We start from the raw sequence: 18,546 nt of genomic DNA, 5'->3' as shown, positions 1-18,546 counted from the left end.
CATTATTTAAAATGATTACATGTATGATGTTAAAATCCAGCTGCAAATGCGTGTTATTTTAAGAGGAGGGGGGGGGGGACAATTGTATTTCCGCTGCGATCATGGGAGTTTTATTTTGGAAATCCTCCCCGGAAGTTCTCCGTTTTTATTGTCGCTGGCTTGAACCTGGTTCCGCGTGTTGATAGTGAAGAAGGACCGAAGAGAAACTGATTTCAGCTCCGCAGACCCGAACTCAGGCCGAACCCGGAGGAACATGGACATGAAGAAGAGGGTCTCCTTAGAGCTGAGGCACCGGTCGCCGACGGAGGTGAGCCGCCGGGTTTGCTGCGCTGTTTATCGGGGCTGCGGTGTAAAGTTGACCGGCCGGAGAAGGAGGGGTGCCGAGCACATGGCAGGGCGTCTGCAGCTCCCGAAAACAGCCGAAATGTGTGTTTACTCCTCACGAACAACTTCCTCTAAACTAACAACCTCCGCCACGCAACTTTAATCAGTTAGAAGCAAATCTCCATTTCAGCCCCGGAGGCCTGTTATCATCGTGGCCGCTCCAACGCCGGCGAACAGCTGCGTGGCTGCGCCGCCTGGTTTCCACCGTTAAATCCTCTCTCTTCTCACGATCGACAGGATTTCGCACATTTCGTGAATTATTATGACTTAAAAACGTTTCGAGTGAAGCGGAACCTAACGTGCGGAATGCACATCCGCGTCCCCCGGGCCCGGCTAATGCCTGGACTCGCGTTGCTTCGGAGTTATAAGACGGTTTATATCTACCTCGTAAAAAGCCTGTTAGCAGCTGAGATGGAAAACAAACTTCATTTTTCCGCCGAAGAGTTTGCGCATCTCCTGTGGCGGAAAAACGCCGTAAAACGTTATAAACACGCAAAAATGATTCGTCACGATATCTGCTGTAAAACTGAATACTGGCGTAAAGTAGGAAATGCGTTATTTTCCTATTTACACACTATTTCTGATATAATGTTGACTTATATTAATTTACAACTACAAACCCGAGTTTACACAGCTTCTCTGCTCTTAGTTTACACATATTTAAAAACTAAAATCGACGCTGTGGATGTTAGCGCCTCTCCGGGGATTAGACGGAGCCCTTCGCTGAGGGCGCGTAGCCAGCGGCGTGCTAGCTGCTAGCATGCTAACCTAGCTACTTCGTGTGGACGGGTCCGGCTACAGCTGCTCGGCACGCTCCCTTACACCGACATAACCCGGGTTATTGTCTCTCGGTGGGCTAACTCGTCAGGGGGGGGGGGGTGATCGCCGAAGAGGCCGGCGGAGGCACCGTTACCGGGGAGCTAGCAGCCGGGCTAACCGGGCAGCATCACGTGTGTCAGGAGTTTACAAACAGTCGGGACCGGGATTCGTTCCAACATGAAACTGGACAAGCGTCCTTTACTCTAGCATGCTTCCTCTGCTGCGTCCTACTGTTTCGTCCCGCTTCACTTGTGAATACTGTTTTTATTCCAACTTTCTAATCATCTAATTAGAATCCCAAAATAATCTATTTTTTTAAAGTAGGGGGTCAACTACTGTCAGGAAAAGTAAAATAAATAATATATATATATATATATGATAATGTTCACACAGTGTTTGTAATTCAGATAATTAATTATTGTATTGTCTTGTGTGTTTTCAGAGTGCAGAGTTTTTAATTTACCAAATCTGAAAATCTTATTTTTTTTTAAACTTTCAACCACAAATGCACCTGAAGCAGTGTAGCACCAAAAGCCTGAACGTAACCTTTGTTGAAGTCATGCATCCTGCTCAACAGGTTGTGTTCACTTACACCAAACATGCCACATTATCCCCCCATAGCCTGAACACGTGGCTCAATAAGGCATTTGTACCCTTATGTTTATCACAGCTGGGGACTTTTGTATATATTATATATATATTTCAGATAATATCTCGTTAGAAATGTTGGCTCTGTTGATAAAAGAACAACACGAAGTAAAGGCCTTTGTCTTGCTCCCAGGCTGCATTTAACTTTTGTCGCTCAAATGTTGAAAAAAACCTCTTTATAATTTCACACAGGTCAAAGTAGTTCAGTTTACTGTCAGATATGACAAAGAAAAGCATCAAATATTCTATATATTACTGATGGCCTCCACCCAGGGGCTACAAATGAATATTAGCTTATATCGGATGCAATAAATCTGCTGTGCATTTCTTTTGTACTGTAAGAACTATATTTAGTTTTTCATTTGATAAAATAAGCCACATTTTAAAATGTTGAGCGTTGTGCAGATCGAGGCAGCTGTGGCTCAGATTGGTTAAATTATCATTTAAATCAGTAAATATCTGATCGGAGAATAAGTAAATGAGACGACAAGTTTCAATGTGCTTTGAATTTGTAAAAAAAAAAAAAAAAAAAAAAAAGGTAAGACGTTGAACCTACTGTGATATTTTTTTTTTTTTTTTTTTTTTTTTTTTTGATACAGTTTAATATGCTAATCTCTGGTTTCATTCAGACCTGAGAAGATGGAGCTCATCGGGCCAAAACAACTCTTTGAATTAGTCACACTTACACCACATTCATCAAAACACAACTCTGGGTAGTTGTGCTGCGCTTGCCAACACCCAGTCAAAAAATAACTGCAGCTCGAAACTGAAAAAAAGTGAGTCTATCAGGTTTAATTTGGTTATAAAAAGTTTTTCTACAGTCCACCAGAGACAAATGGCTTATTTGTGATGCTTCCTTGGACCCAGCCGACCCAAAAACTCATCATGCAACAAATCCACAAAGCAAACTCAAGATAAAAGATGCTGAGATTAAAGCAAAAACAAAAAAATCTAAGTCATTACTGTATAAAATGAATGATTTTCTTCATCATAAATCGTATACAGTTGTTGTATAGATCCATATATAACTTACTGGTATGAAGGGAAAATACATATGAAACATGCAGTTTTAATTCTGAGGGAGCCACGAGAGTCAAACGTCTCAGTGATCCAACAAACTCACTGTTTCCTTATTAATCACTGAAATGCAGAGATGTGGTCGATGTAAAAACAACGACTTAAAAAAGAAACAGATTGTTTTAAAATGAGCCAAAGTTAATATGATTTGACAGGAACTGTGAGGACCGCTGTAAAAACATCACTGTATTTCAGTCAGAGCTGAACAGCTTCAGTGAGGAACTGAAAACGTGTGGTGCAGTTATTATCTTCATAAGATCTTTAAAAATAATTTACGCAGAATTCTCCATCAGTCTTTATTGTCTTCATCTGAGCTGTTGGAGTAATTGTTTTTTGTTTTTTTTGTTTTTTTTTAATACTTAATGCATCTGTTATTGACTGCAGACCTAAATCAATAAATAAAAGAACAGTGGACTAACCCCACCCGGCCCCCTCCCCTCAGGTCCAGGAGCTGGTTCTGGACAACTGTCGCTCCAGTGAAGGGAAGATCGAGGGAATCACAGAAGAGTTCTCCAATCTGGAGCTGCTGAGCCTCATCAATGTCGGCCTGACCAGCGTATCAGACATCCCCAAACTGGACAAACTCAAAAAGGTGAAACGACCAAACGCACCTCACACCCAGTTTTTCTAACTGTGGACGGGTTAAAAGAAAAAAACACAAATTACCTAAAGGGCTGAAAAGTGACCAGCTGTTTCACTCCCTTCTGACGTCTTTAGATTAGTTTCTCTTTTAAAAAATATTTTTAATTTTATTTAATTTTTTTTAGTCTAAACTCAAAGATATTTAATCTTTTCCGTCTCTGATGATCAGCTGGTTGTTTTAGGTGCAGAGAAATAAAACAGCGTTTCCTCTCCTCTGCAGTTGGAGCTGAGTGACAACAGGATATCAGGCGGCCTGGAGGTCCTGGCGGAGCGGCTGGTGAACCTAACGCACCTCAACCTCAGCGGGAACAAGTTCAAAGACATCAGCACCCTGGAGCCCCTGGTGGGTGGAGTTAACAGCTCATGATTGACAACAGCCTGTGAAGGAGGTCGGGGGCGTGCAGACAGTGAACCGATGTTTATCCTGTTTTACGCCGCATGTGTCCGAGGTCTGACGTAAACTACAGTCGGCCTGTTTGTAACAGTAGAGATGAGTCATCTGGCAGAACAGAAGCTTTTATCAACAGGAAGTTTAAATGTACACCTGCTGTTCCAAAACAACCAGCTACTGTTTTCATCTCAGTTTCATTCCTTGCATTTGTCTTATTATTATTATTATTATTATTATTATTTGAAGATTTTAGATTTAAATTTTCAGTCAAAAACCTGCTGCAGTGAAACAATACATGACTGAAGCATCAAAGTTCCATTTTACTATTACTTTCATTGATAATTAATTGATCGCTGATTATTAATCACATGAAGAACAGGTTCATGTTGCAGAGACACAGTGTGTAACCTCCTCATGCCCCCCCCCCCCCTCAGAAAAAGCTTCCCCAGCTGAAGAGTCTCGACCTGTTTAACTGCGAGGTGACCAACCTGGCCGACTACAGGGAGTCCATCTTCAAGCTCCTCCCCCAGCTCACCTACCTGGACGGCTACGACATCGACGACTGCGAGGCCTCCGACTCCGACGGAGAGGGAGACGGCGTCGAGGATGAGGATGAAGAAGGTCTGTTTGTTCTTCTTCTGTGGTGTTAATGGTCCAGTCAGGTTCTACTGGAGTAGAATTCATTGTTTACTGATAATTTAGTTTTGATGCCAAAATTATTCTTATTCATGTCAGAATTTACTGTTTTTCTGTGTTTACATTATAATAATTTGATTTTTTTTTTGCTTTTTAAACAAAACAATTCATTTATTGTGTTTATAACAATTGTTTAGTCTTAAAAGTTTTGCAAATTAAAAAAAAAAACACTCATCAGAGCCTGAGGTGATGATTCCAAACATCCAAAAGTAAAAACCCAAATGTCTCAAATTCACAGTGAACCCGTCTCAGTCCACATGTTATGATGTATTTCTGTATTCCAGAGGGCGAATCAGAGGACTTTGAGGAAGAGGAAGAGGAGGATGAGGAGGACGTGGTGGCTGAGGATGATGATGACGATGATGACAGCGGTGATGATGAGGTGAGTCTGGGGTTTTTTTGTTGTTTTTTTTTTTGAATGTGATGCTGTGGTTTTTAAAGGCGTCGTGAAGAACTACACAGACATGATGTTACCGCCTCATGTTTCTCACGTCGTCCGTGTGGTTTCCGTGTTTTGTGTTGGAAGATGTGGTGTTTGTGTGGCTGCTCTCTCCTCCTGGTTAAATAAAGGAGATAAAACTCTGTGCTGACGGCCGCCTCGCTGAGCTTCATGTATTTGATGTGTCCTATTTTGTGGTAATGAAATCAATATTTATGTAGATGGATGTTTTTGAAACCTGTTGTTCCAGTGTCAGTTTCTCATGTTAGTTCGCCTGAAGATGCTGGAGAGTCTTTTATTCAAACTTTATTTTAACATGGAAAAAAAAAGAAATATTCAAACAGTGACAGCGTTTGAGCTCAGAATTGACTGTGCAGTAGTTTGAGTTGTGGTCCAGCAGAGGGCGCTTCAGCCTCAGCTTCATCTGCAGCTCAACCTTTTGATCTCAGCAACTGCAGATTCTGACTGTGAATCATTTATTTTGTGATTCATTTAGTTTTAATTGTGTTTAAAAAGCTGTGTTGCTGCGGTGGTAAGGGCGGGCAAAGTGAAAACCATCCGTAGTCTAAATGTTTCAGTTCGGTTTTCAGGGTCAGCGTCTCCTACGGAGGGCCACACCGTCCTGGACCACAGTCCCTGAACTGGGACACGTTATTTTCAACACAAGTATAGAAACACTCTCTTTCTCTTTGTAGGACGGAGAGGTGAATGGAGATGTGGACAGTGAGGAAGATGAAGAGGATGAGGAAGACGAGGAGGATGATGGTCAGTAACAGTGTGGCTCCTTCACTTCCTTTACGATCTCAGGAACCTCGTTATTTGTTTTCTTCGTTCTGAAGAATCAGAGCTGAACAATTCATGAAATCGGTAATGAAATCACAACGTGATGCAAAACCAAATCACAGGAGCTGAAAATGTGTTGCAACAACGAGCTTGATAAATGTACAGTGGCGCTACAGACGCCACCGCCTACACATATATTCAACAGGTAAAGGAACTTGTTGGTTTGGTACAAAACTCACATTTTAATGCAGAAATTACATCTCAGGCTGAAATTGTGGCTCATATCAGAATATGAAAGGTTCAGGGGCCTCCCCTGATCAGCGGCAGTCACTCTAAAACAAACCACAAAATGAATCATCAGAAAAACATTCAGCCTCAGCTGTTGTTGTTAAACCTCTTCCTTCCTCCGCAGATGAGGACTCGTCTCCAGCCAAAGGAGAGAAGAGGAAGAGGGACCCTGAGGATGAGGATGATGAAGATGACGATTAAGGACCCACAGAGACTCCGCAAACCCCTCTGACCTCTCGCCCGGTGACCCCACCCCCACACCCACACCACCAACACTGGCCCTGCTCCTCTGACTCCTCCCCCTCCGCTCGGCCAACTCCTGCATCTCATTCCTGACCCTGGTCTCCTCCCACTGCGCCTCGCGTCAGCTCCTCGGACTGAAACAACCTCCGTTAACTCAAACACCTCGTCCCGATTTCTTTTTTTTTTTTTTTTTTTTTAATTCGTGTTTCCACAGTTTGATCCTCAACTTCTAAACATAAACAGTAATTGACATCATCTCACAAGTGTTTCCTCTAAAGTCTCTGAAAATAACTTGCAACATTTTCTGTTTGTGTGGCGACACATTAATGTGAACTCAGGAACAAGACACGAGAGCTTCAAACTCACAAAGCAGATTAAAACTCCAACTGATGATTATTTTCATTATCAATTAATCAGCTGATTATTGTCAAGATTAATCGGTTTGTCTTTAAAGGTCTCTGGTTCCAGAAGCCACAGACATTTGGTTTTTTTTAATGAAAAAATGAATTAAACAGTTACAGATAAACATTTTCTCGATCAATTTATCGAGTAATAGTTTCAGTCCAGATTAAACTTGATTATCTGAGGTTACAGACGGCCTCTCTGACATTGACAGGAACACTTAATTTCTCACATATAAAGGTTTATATACATTTTATTTTACAATATGCAGCTGGTTATTGATTTTTTTTTTTTATTTTATTTTAATACATCTGACAATAATTAGTAGTAAAGAGCCTCTGATGATCCTGGTCGTGGCTAAAAATGGGGGAAAAGGTTTTTCTCTAAATGAATCTGAACCACAGACAAGAAAAAAAACTGGTTATTGTTCAGATTTTCTGAAAAAAATCTAAATTTATTTCATTGACACAGTGTTTGTTCCTTGTGATGTAATATCACAGTTTCATCTGTCCCGTTTCCGTTAACAGGAAATAAATTCATCACCAGTTGTAAGAAGCTCAAACAACACATCAGGGGAGATGTTGCTGTTGTCTAGTTTTTGTTCCTGATTTTGTGATCAAATGTAAGCTTATGTTTTTGTTCCTTTTTTTTTTTTTTTTTTTTTTTTGAAAAAAGTTTGATGTATAAATTGTTAATATTTTGTTGGCTCATTTGCAGCGTCCAAGTTTTCTCATGGTCGTTGTGTAATTACCTGGTGAACGCATGAAAACGAGGCTTTCAAGAGGAGACGGAACACGAGAAACAAATACATGTGGGTCGTTTCTGTGGAGGGAGAAAGGACAAGGGCTCGTGGGAGGTCGCGGCACTTTTGGGTTGTGAGAAAGAAAAAAAACCTGTGATTTCTGCTTTCCCGTCCTCCTTTTTGTCCTCCCTTTCCCATCTTCCCCAGCACCCCTCTCTGACATCATCACTCTGGGACTGAACCCGCAGCTCCTGACAGGCTCTGTGATGTCACTGACGGACGGTCGAACTTGGCGAACGTCTGAGATCTCCCAAAACCCTCCACCCACCCACCCACCCTCCTCCCATTCCCCCGAGGCCGAGCGCGCTCAGGGCAAACTGTTCTCTCTCTTTTTTGCCAACAGAGCTTTTTAAAGAAATATTTTTTCAAAGAAATTGTTTTTGTTTAATTTTGTATGGTTGTCTGGGGACACTCTCTCTTTCTCTCCCTCTCTCTCTCTCTCTCTTCCTCTGTTTTCATTTCTCTCCTGAGAGATCCAGTCGTTCCTTCACACTTACACTGACTAGTTGAAATTTTTTTTTTTACTTTCTGTAAGTTAAAGGAAAAACAAACAAAAAAAACATACAAAAAGGACTTTGTAAATAAAATCTTAACATTTTGCTCCTGTCGTCTCCTCTCTCGCCTTTTGTCTCCCTGGTGTGTAAAGTTTCCCAGGTTTAGTTGTACAAAGACTTAAAGTATTTCACAAACTGAAACTTTGGCCAAATGATGAAGATCAAGGGTAAAACCAAAGAAGAGCTCGACTGTTCAAAGGTTTATCTGAAGTGTTGATATCATCAGAAGATATATCTGTGGTTTAAGAACCAAAAACCATCTCGGTGTAGTTTTACATCTCCTCTCTCAGGCTTCTCTCTGGAGCTCTAGTAACAACAGCTCAGTCAGCCAATCAGAAGAGAGCATCTGAGCCTCTTCTGATTGGCTGACTGTTTTCTGATTGAGCCAATAAAAATATAGCAGATTTCAGGTAAACACTCAGAGAAACCAAATCCTGCAAGGTTTGATTGTGGGTCCAGGTGGGCGGGGCTTGGGGCGTGGCTGAGAGCAGTGACTGCATTGTGACCTCACAAAGTTACACAAGTCCTGACGGCTTTGTATGAAAGTAACACAGCACTTGTCAAAACAGGAACTCCAGAAATAGTTACCAGCTGAATACACTTATTTTGTGCTCCTGACATTAAGACAGATAGTTTGGTTTTAATACCTTTTGAATATTCTCAAATCACACAGTGAAGAACATGAGTATTGACAGTTATTGATACTATGGTGCTGATTTATTGGTCTGTAGTTATGATTATGAACAATCATCAATCCAAGAAATTAGGCTGGAGGCAGGACTTACCTTACAGCAGCTAAAAGTGTTAACACAGATGCAGTTACTATGTAAAAATGTCAGTGGTGTGTGTCTTATTGGGTGGAAATGTTGAGTATTGATTGGTTGAATGACAGAGATGTGGTTGGTTGAGTCAGAAGGTCGCCCTCATGTTGTTCCTGGTGTTTTTGATCTCCAGCTCCAGTTGAGCGATCCTCACCTGCAGAACAGAAACTATTAGATGGACTTTAATTCACAAGAACTATATGTTGACTAGTGAGCTGATGAATTACAATGAAAAACTGGAACGGAGTATGTACAGTACCTCAGCCAAGGCCAAACAATCTCAATGTGTCTTTTGTTCTCAAGTAGAGCTTCATTTATTTATTCATTCAATCTTACACGAGACAGCTGTGTGGTTTTATTACCTGTTGTGTGTAATGTGCTGGGCGGTTAACTGAAAAAGTATCAGAACCAACATTTAGAACCTCTCATCGACTTAATCGTGGTCGCGTACTTTCCCCAGTGTGCGCGCCAAATTTTTTCAATCGCGAGCCTCTGCTCAAAGCGAAACTGGTGACATGGATTACACAACACTGAACTTCAAGCTACACCCACACCCATGTTCAGTTCATGAAACACATCGCTTTATGCTTTACGTCCATGTTCGTTGGTTTGTTTGTTTGCCAGCAGGATTAAGCAAGAAGTACTGAAACAGTTTGCACCAAACTTGGTGGAGGGACGGGTCATGGGCCAAGGAAGAACCTGTTCAATTTTGGTGCGGACCTGGTCAAACAGGATCCAGGGGGGGGGTTTTATCCCTCCACCATGTTTGGTGTAAGTTTAAACCTATTTGTAAAGTTTGTTGGCTTTGATTTTAGACGATGACAGAGCATGTTGGCTGATAGTGTTTAAGTACTAACATCTTTCTGATTGAGTTCTTCCTTCAGGCCTCTGATCTCGTCTTGCTGTCGGTAAAATGCTTGCAGGAGCTGAAATAGAAGAAAACTGGGCTGAGATTCTTGGCTCAGGCCAAAGCATTTGCACACATACAGTCTGCTCTCGTATAATAATGAATAATAATTATAATAAACTTCATTTATATAACACTTTTCATACACAGGAGGCAGCTCAAAGTGCTTTGACAAATATAAAAAAGAGAAAGGGAGTTAAAACTGGAAAAAAAATTAAGAAAAAAGTCATATGTAATTGATTCCCGCCTCACCTCACTTTCGGTGGTCGGTGGTGGTCTCTCTGCAGGTTCGCAGCAGTGTGGAGTGCAGCAGTACATCCACAGTGGGATCTGGGTCTCGTCTGGCTGCCACCCCGACAGATCGCTCAGATCTCGGGGGTACTTGGCGTCCTGGTACGCCAGCTGCTCCTCAAAGAAAGCCTCGAGAGAGATGATCAGATAGGTTTAACAACAACAGCCAAACAGAGCTGGCCAGAACTGTACTCCACCATCAGAAGCTCTTAGTAGGACGATTTGGTAAATGCCAGTGCCACCACTGGTAGAACAACCTATGCTGACCACAGGTTGAGGGCCTTCAAATTAAGGCCTGATGCGGTTCAAGCCTTTAGTCAAATCGCTGTGTTTTACCTCTTCCATAAATTCCAGGTTTGTCTCAGTCACTACACCAACAGCTGGGCCCATCTGGAACCTGAGGTTGCTCAGCTGCCTCACCAGCCCCTTCTCAGCTGGGGTTTCTGGGTAAGGGTTGGCTACTTGAGTGTCAGGCTTCAGGGACATCAGCACTGGGTCTGATAAAGAGATGTAAGACAGGTTTTTATGATCCAGTCAGTCTGACATTTTGGTTCAAAGATAATGATAGGTTACTGACCCCTGTTGATCCCTGACAGCCACTCCTGAGCCGTCATGGCCGCCTGGTTTCCAGCTGTCATCGGGTACAGGTCCTCCTGGAAAATACCTGACTGCAAGGACAGACAAAAACACTGCGGCTGTCTTTCTGTCTTTGTTATTTTATTCCCTGTCTTCATTATGTATCATCAATAAATCCAACGAATTAATGAGGTGAGGGAACGAGATCATCCCAACCTGTTTCCGTGGTACGATCATTGACAGTGGTTCCACCAGGTCTTTGACGGCGATCAGACGATAGAAGCGGAAAACCTCACAGGCGCTCACGTCCAGGCCGCGCTTTGGCATCACTCCTGAGGTGAGGTCAAAGGTCAAAGGACATTTGAAGTTGGTAGTGGAGAACTGGGAAATTGACTTTGTAGAAATACATAGGTGTTTTTGAGAGCCAGCTAAAATCAGTGTTTTTCTAAACAAGAATTGGTACAGCTAACCAAAGGTGGTACTTTCTGACACAAGTATTGGTAAAGACCTAAGTTGGTCTTTTTCCAAAATATTATTGTTCAGCTAGCTAAATAATTTATGCTAAGTCTGGAAATGCAACAAGCTGCAGACAGACAGTACACATTTGGTCTATTCATAGCCTAGTATGGCTAAGTACTGTTGTAACTATAACTATAGCTATAGCTTAATTTTGTTGATAATATTTAGAAGGGGTATGGCTAAGCTAACATGGCTAATTGCTCCAAAAGTGAGTGTTTCATCTCACCAAGTCCTTTCTGTGGAAGCAGGGACCTGTACTCTGTCAGGAAGCTAATGTAAGGTTTCTCAGCGCTCAGCTCGTAGTGCCGGATGTTCCCGTCACCCTATTGCACACAAACACACCATATCACCTATAGGGACCTTTAAGATCCTCACTGTTGGTCCTGTGTACTGATAATCTGTGAGTTGGGAAATCTGGGATCAATTTTTCAGAATGTAAACAAAGGGAAAAGAAGTCAGCAGTTTTAGATTTACACATTTGTTGTTAAGACCCAAGACATGCAACTAAACCAGTGTTTCTTCAGTTGTTAGGAAAGTAGTTTCATATATATAGTAGGTGTGTGTGTGTGTGTGTGTGTGTGTCTACACTCAAATGCGTTTTTGTGTTGGATGACCTTCCCAGCCAAGTAGAGCATGTGTGTGTCTGGGTCGTAGAACGGGAAGAGAACTCCCGCAGACCCGTCCAAATCTTCTTCGTACAGAGGCTCAGATAAGTCGTCCTGCGCACACACACACACACACACACACACACACACACACACACACACACACACACACACACACACACACACACACACAGAAAGAGACACAAACAACGTTTTCAACTCTAGATTTCAAGTTAGACTGCTTACAAAACATGGCTTTCAGTTTTAAGGGTTAAACAAAGTAGTTGGATGTAGAAATGGACTGAAACGTGGATCCTGAGCTGCTTCTTACATCCAACAACAACGACCACCAGGCTCTGGACTTACTGCGCAACTAACCCGTCTGCAGTGTTGCCAAAAAGGAAATATATTCACCCATCTTAGAGGTATGTATACTCTTGAATTTGCCTGTTAAGTAAATCCATGCAAAATAATTCATCTTCATAAATCCCCTACAGTTTTGTTCCTCATTGTTTTGTTTCCTGTTGTAAGAAGATGCCGATCACTGGAAGTGAACGAGGTCACTCAGCACGGCTCAGAAAAAGGCAAAATGCAAGGAAATTACAATGTACTGCAGGAATATTTCAGGACACCTGAATCTAGTCACTTTGTTAAAGTGAACACATCAATCACTTAATTCACTCAATTAATCAATCCATGTATTTGACGGGTGAAATGTCTTACAGGGTCCCAGAGGACGATCTGTCTGTGGTTCCAGGGCGAGCTTCCAGTGGACAGAAGCATCTTCAACCCTCCGATGTACAAAACCTTACTGGCCCTGTGGGACTTACTGCTGGACACCTGCAGGAACAGTAGGGATATTATTATAAAAATGGGTTCACTGTTTTCATAAGGACACAATCCAGCACAAAGGACACTTAAACACACCTGTAAAATCTTTCCCGTCCGTGGGTCCAGGACTCGAACCCGTCTGTCTTTGGAAGAGACCGCCAGCCTGCTGCCATCACTGTTGAAGCTGACGGAAAGCAGCAGAGCCTCGGACGGGTAGCAGTGGTGGGTGGGCATCAGAACCACTCGGACTGGGTACCTGATTACAGCATCTACCTGAGACACGTCCCACAGCAGGACCTGGGACAAAAAGACAAAAAGTCAGGGCTGTTTTGCACGGTGAGTTTACCTAAGTTTACTGAAATGCAGATTCAAAGAGTTTAATATAAAGTTGTTCCAGCAGTGTTAGTGGTCCAGATTCCATTTGTTAGCAAAATGCTAGTGGAACTAGCTCAATGGAAGCTCAATTAGCAAAAACATTTTCTAGAAGGTATGTTTTAGGGTCCATAGTAGCCCAAGTAGCTAAAAATCGAGGGCCACACGCCTGGCTTCCAGTCTTGGTGATAAGTGATGATCCAAAACTGGCCCAAACTTTGATTAGGTGCTAATTGGAATTGAGCTGAATTAGCTAAAGTCCACATTTACAAAAATCAAACCAAACATATGGGTCACATTTGGTCCTCTATTCTAGTGCCAGAACGCAGCCGAGCTTGCCGACACACAGCCTGATTCAGTTAGCTTGTGCTGTAAATGTATTATGAGATGATATAGAAATTTTCCTTTGTTAATAATATCTCAGTAGTATCATATATCATATAGAATCATATATAAATTAATTTAACATTATATATGCGTTGCACTGTGGAACAGTAATAGCACGCTGGTATATTTCAGGATAAAAGACAAGACAAAATTAAATGTTAATATTAAGTCATGTCTTTCACTGGCACTGCCACTGACCAATGAGCTCCCTGACCTTGTAGTCATAGGCGGAGCTAAGTAGAAGGTTCTCAGCTGTTGGATGCCACTCAATAAGCCCCACCCTCCTGGAGTGACCAATCAGAGTCTTCCTGGCCTTGGTTAAATTCTGTTGGACGCCACAGATCGGGATGTCCCAGATTTTCACCTGCGCACATGAACATATCCTGGTTTCATTAATGAGCCTAATCTTAACCTTAGATCCAAGTAAACCTCCTACAGCCCTTTAAAGAAGTGAAGACAACACAACACGTCCTCACTTTCGACATCAAAACCTCAAATCAGTTAAAAGTTAAAGAACACAACAGGTGCTTTAGCTAAAACGTCTGAACATTGATATAAATCTACACACACGAACAGGACAGTGCGTACAGTACAGTCCTCTGAGCACGAGGCAATGCAGTGATCATCAAACGGGTTCCACTTCACATCCAGGACTCTCCCACTGTGACCACACACCCGTGGGTGCTGAGGATCCACCCGACCTGTCTGGAAGAAACGGGGAACCATTAAACCAACATTTTTTTCAACATGCAAAAATGTCAGATAATTTTGTGTTGAAACATCCAAAAAAATATTGAAAGTAACCAACAGCCAACTCAGCCACAGCAACAACCTGATCTGTGGTGGACGTGTCTGAACAGTCACAGCACAAGGACTTGTCAAGGCCTTGTGCTGTGAAGCTGTAGTCTCCGATCAAGTGATTATCCTCCAACCAGCTTTTTATTATGAAATTCTCTCGTCAAACTAAGATGACTTTGAAATCACTTGTGGAATTAATACAATTCTTTTTTTTTTTTTCAAGCAGTATGAGTGATCTGGATGCCTTGTGTTGTTGGGGCAGATTTACTCTGCGAAGGAGGAGTGTGGGATACTCCTCCTGTCGCATATTTTAACTTTATGAAGACAACCGGACCAAGAGGAATGAGAGTGGACAGGAAGAGGAAAACAGAGAGAATATGGGGAAAAGGAAAATGGGAGTGAGGAGACGGGGAAAAACAACAACAACAACACAACAGAAAAACAACCACAGTAACAATAACAATAACTAACAATATCCACATTTATGGTCACTCAATAGTCCTTAACCATTCGATGCTCCTTATGTGTGTATGTGTGTATGTCTATATGTGTGTGTGTGTGTGTGTGTGTGTGTGTGTGTGTGAATCTGTCTGTGTGTGTGTATGAGGGAAGGGGTAGGTGTGTGTGTATGTATGTGTATGTGTTCATGTGTGTATGCAAGTGTGTAGCGATTTGTCATTGGATGTGGTGGGTAATTGATGTGGGGGCTGCAGTAACAGCGCCCCCCCAGACCAAAGGCACAGGTGGCCAGAGACCAGGCCACCAAGACTCCCAGCCACCCTCAGAGCCCAAGGACCCGGAGCAGCATGCCCCCCCGGCAGCCACGTGCCTGACCCAAGGAGGAGCCCGCAAGGGGGTACAGAGGCAACAGCCCCCAGCGCAAGGAGGCCCACAGAGGGACAGCGGGCAGGAACCCCCTGAGCCAGCCCGCAACCACCGGACCCAGAGCCAAGTGGCCCCGGCAACTGAAGGCCCACCCACACCCCCGGTGGAGAGCCCGCCACGCACCGGAGAGGTCCCAACCCCCCAGCCCCCACTCACTCAGCAGGAAAGACCCCAGCCCAGTATTCAGGCCCCAGTGACCCTGCAGGACAAATGGGGGAAGGAGGGCAGACGGAGTCCCCACCCCCCCGCCAGGAAGCCAAGCCCGGGGGGATAGAGAACAGCAGCCCCCCCCCCCAGCCCCAAACCCAATCCCCCAAATATATTCATATATTTTTTAACTGAATTATACTCCAGTATATTTATTTATCATATTTATGATTTACCAATGCAATCGTTTTCACTTCCTACTTTTATCACTGTTGTTGTTACTTTTATTCATGCAAAATGCTAAAATGTTGAAATAACGCACATGATGGATGGGCAGGACTAAAAAGGACCCGCCCCCGGCGCACTCGGTCACCACGGCGATGAAGCAGGGGTTGACAGAGCAGTAGTGGTTGTCGTGCACGCTGCGTGTGATGGGCACCCCGTCGTAGCTGTGCTCCCTGGTGGCCGGCTTCCCGAAGACGTGGCGAAACTTGGAGCAGCGGAAAGACGAACGCCACGACATCTGCACACACACACAAAATGACGCTTATATTCCAAACCAGAGTCACGGGAGAGACGGAAAAATGTGTGTCAGACCAACAGAAGCCTATAATAGTGTTGTGGAAATGTAGAAGCAGCATTATCTGCTCTAATCAATAATGCAATCAGCTCTCATTATTGGCTTTCATAATCTTATCAATAATAAATCAATTTCTTCAATAACTGAACTTTTTAATCATTCATACACACAAACTGATAAATCCCTTCGTCCGGAACAGCTTTTTGTCTCTTTAAATATTTATAAGTTACAAACACACTTCCTGTTGTTACTAATTCCTCCTGACCTTTGACCTTTACTGAGGCTGGAGAAAAAGATCAGCTTACTATAGAGAGAGGAGGGAGGAGAGAACAGGAGGCTGTTGTTTATTGCATTTATTTATTGTAATTTTCTTGTGAATAACTTTGCTCTGTTTTGATTAGTACTCTATAAATAAAGTTAATGTTATATATTATTACAGTAAGTCTGTAATCGTCAGCACCTGTAACATCACTAATTAACACATCATATCTTGTTTGTTTAAAGCAAAGTGTAGCCCAGCACGTAACCGTAAACGTAAAATTTTACACTTTGATTTGTCTTTTTTTCTTTGGAGGAGCTGGTAGGTTTACTTTTCCTAACTTTGGGCAGAGCCAGGCTGTTTCCCCCTGTTTCTAGTCTTCAAGCTAAGCTAAGCTAACTTTTATTTACCTTACAGAGGAGTCAATCCTTTCTATCGAAAACAAATGAGCATATTTCTTAAAATGCCAAACTATTCCTTTAATTTATCCTGTGACATCTAGGACCGTCCAGCCTGAACTGATGCTGCTGCTGCTGATGCTTATATTATTGTTAACAGTATTATAATTATATCTTTTTTTTTTTTTTTTTTTGTGATGAAATCAGATCAAACAGACGCTTAAAAAAAACTGCGGTGATGTCTGCAGCTTTGGCAACATCCAGTCAAGTTTGAGCTCCACCTTCACTGACTTGTGTTGTGGTTTTACTGCTTCACACCATCAAGTGAAACTCAACTAGAGCTAGAGGATGTCTCTTGTATGTTTAACTTTTCGCCCTGTTGTCCGTCTCCTCATTTGAGTTTAGCCAACTCCTGCACAAATTTCCCTTCATTTGGTTTGGTGGCCCCCAAACCTTTATCTCTCCTCTGTTAACTCTCGATTAAAAGCATGAAAAACTCCAAAACCTTTAATAGAAATTAAAAAAAGATATTGTCTTACCTCAGACATGGGTTTAGATGAATCACTGGATTCTTGTCCTGCAAAGAAAACTGCACTGTTACTGTAAAAATCCTGATACAGGGTCTGTTATGATTCACACGACCTTTGGCATATACAATTGAAAGTACAACACTCTTTCCTGCTTAAGCTCGTAACGGCTCTGTCAGTCCTGCTGACTTCTGACTGCAGCCACCCCCTGTGTGTGTGTGTGTGTGTGTGTGTGTGTGCATGATCCATGACGTCTATCCTCTGCTTTCACATTAGCCAAGCTGTTTATGCTCGACTGCACGCACACAAAGACCCCCTCTACATCTGATACTACTGCCACACACACACACACACACACACACACAGGCAGCTCTGTGCCAAACCAACACCACACCATTACTGTTCATGAATGTAAATCTGTTGTATCTGGTGAACAGTAGTGGCAGCACACGGTTATGTGACTCAGCTTGCACAGTCACTGTCACCTGTGGTGCATCCTTCATTTTCCATGGCTGTACTGCACTGATACAGTATCAGTCATATCTACTCATATCTGGAGTCTGGTGAAGATGTCAGCAGTGGTGAAAAGTAGCTAATTACATTTAGTTAAATGTTGTGTTCAGTGTGTGAAGTATACCATGGCTCCATGACGCTGAGTTTTTCACTTCTTACAAGGCTACGTGACTGTATCTTTGACGAAGTTTCCTTTTTGCTGTGAGCACTGAAATCACTTTCTGAAATGGAAGATAGAAGTTTTACTCAGTGTATGCTATACCATAGCGATTGGGGAGGCTCCCCCCCTCTGCTGTTACTGTTAAAATCCTGACACCAGGTCTGTTGTCACGATGCACACCACCTCTGCAACTACAGAAAATATAACTGTTACACTGTGACGTAGCGGCTCTGACTGCGGCCCTCCTCTGTGTGTGTGAACTCTATGGCTTCAGGGGAGCTCCCTTTTGTCTAGGTGGGTTGAATTTACGGTGACTTGTTCCTCAAAGACACAACTTGCAGAGAACATGGGCCTACCTGCTTTTGACACCTTTATTTTTTGTTGTGGAAATTACTGAACCACAAAACCACATCTTTTTTTTTTCTGTGACTCCTTTTTTTTTTTTTTTTTTTTTTTTTTTACTGTGTGAGTTTTTTTTTTTTCTTTTTCAAATAACAGGGAAGTAGGAACATGTTCGTTTTGCATTTGTATTGTAAAGTTTTACAATTTAAAGAGCTGAAAAGTGCCTTTATCTCAAAGCTACTGCTCATCTGTTTGCATCTAACACTTTGTCTGTGTGCAGGAAGGTTTAATGCAACTGTGAAGGTAAAACAGCTCCTTAAACAGCTGTGGTTACTGTAAACTCTTAGTTTTGACTTGAAGTTCTCAGGAAGTGTTTTTTTTTTCTTAACTTTCTTAACAGTCTGAGAACGTGTTTGTTTTACTTTGTAATGTTTTACTCAGTGTGCAAACTATACCATAG

General features: G+C 42.5%; 2 protein-coding genes across 2 annotated transcripts; one reads left to right on the top strand and one right to left on the bottom strand.

The window, feature by feature from the left end:
- The first annotated feature begins 88 nt into the window (after window positions 1–88).
- On the top strand, window positions 89–8,214 carry LOC139607049 (acidic leucine-rich nuclear phosphoprotein 32 family member B-like). The gene is made up of 7 exons (XM_071459645.1): window positions 89–307; window positions 3,371–3,520; window positions 3,791–3,913; window positions 4,396–4,582; window positions 4,942–5,039; window positions 5,792–5,861; window positions 6,292–8,214. The coding sequence occupies exons 1-7, from the start codon at window positions 254–256 to the stop codon at window positions 6,366–6,368; spliced, it is 759 nt and encodes a 252-aa protein (XP_071315746.1). The 5' UTR covers window positions 89–253; the 3' UTR covers window positions 6,369–8,214.
- Window positions 8,215–8,513: 299 nt separating this feature from the next.
- coro2ab (coronin 2Ab) lies at window positions 8,514–17,249 on the bottom strand. Its single transcript, XM_071459556.1, has 14 exons — window positions 17,084–17,249; window positions 15,630–15,830; window positions 14,066–14,182; window positions 13,692–13,841; window positions 12,815–13,015; window positions 12,611–12,727; window positions 11,897–12,001; window positions 11,509–11,605; window positions 10,980–11,095; window positions 10,765–10,855; window positions 10,524–10,684; window positions 10,149–10,316; window positions 9,847–9,915; window positions 8,514–9,143 (listed from the first exon to the last, which is right to left on the bottom strand). Exons 1-14 carry the CDS (start codon window positions 17,090–17,092, stop codon window positions 9,078–9,080), a joined length of 1,668 nt encoding a protein of 555 aa, XP_071315657.1. The 5' UTR covers window positions 17,093–17,249; the 3' UTR covers window positions 8,514–9,077.
- Window positions 17,250–18,546: the final 1,297 nt, after the last annotated feature.

This window comes from Trachinotus anak, unplaced genomic scaffold, assembly GCF_046630095.1.
Source record: "Trachinotus anak isolate AG129_WGS33_773 ecotype Australia unplaced genomic scaffold, CSIRO_AGI_Tana_v1 ptg000023l, whole genome shotgun sequence".
NCBI lineage: Eukaryota > Metazoa > Chordata > Actinopteri > Carangiformes > Carangidae > Trachinotus > Trachinotus anak.
The sequence above is the reverse complement of the archived record's forward strand: the minus strand, read 5'-3'. Positions and strand labels throughout refer to the sequence as shown.

Bases quoted from the DNA above. Each gene is read 5' to 3' on its own strand.
- LOC139607049 (XM_071459645.1), top strand. From the start codon at position 254: ATGGACATGAAGAAGAGGGTCTCCTTAGAGCTGAGGCACCGGTCGCCG. The intron at 308-3,370 runs GTGAGCCGCCGG...CCCTCCCCTCAG, and splicing joins GGCACCGGTCGCCGACGGAG to GTCCAGGAGCTGGTTCTGGA. The intron at 5,040-5,791 runs GTGAGTCTGGGG...TTCTCTTTGTAG, and splicing joins ATGACAGCGGTGATGATGAG to GACGGAGAGGTGAATGGAGA.
- coro2ab (XM_071459556.1), bottom strand. The intron at 14,183-15,629 runs GTGCGTTATTTC...CGTTTCTTCCAG, and splicing joins TAGTCCTGCCCATCCATCAT to ACAGGTCGGGTGGATCCTCA. The intron at 10,317-10,523 runs GTAAAACACAGC...ATCTCTCTCGAG, and splicing joins ACCTGGAATTTATGGAAGAG to GCTTTCTTTGAGGAGCAGCT.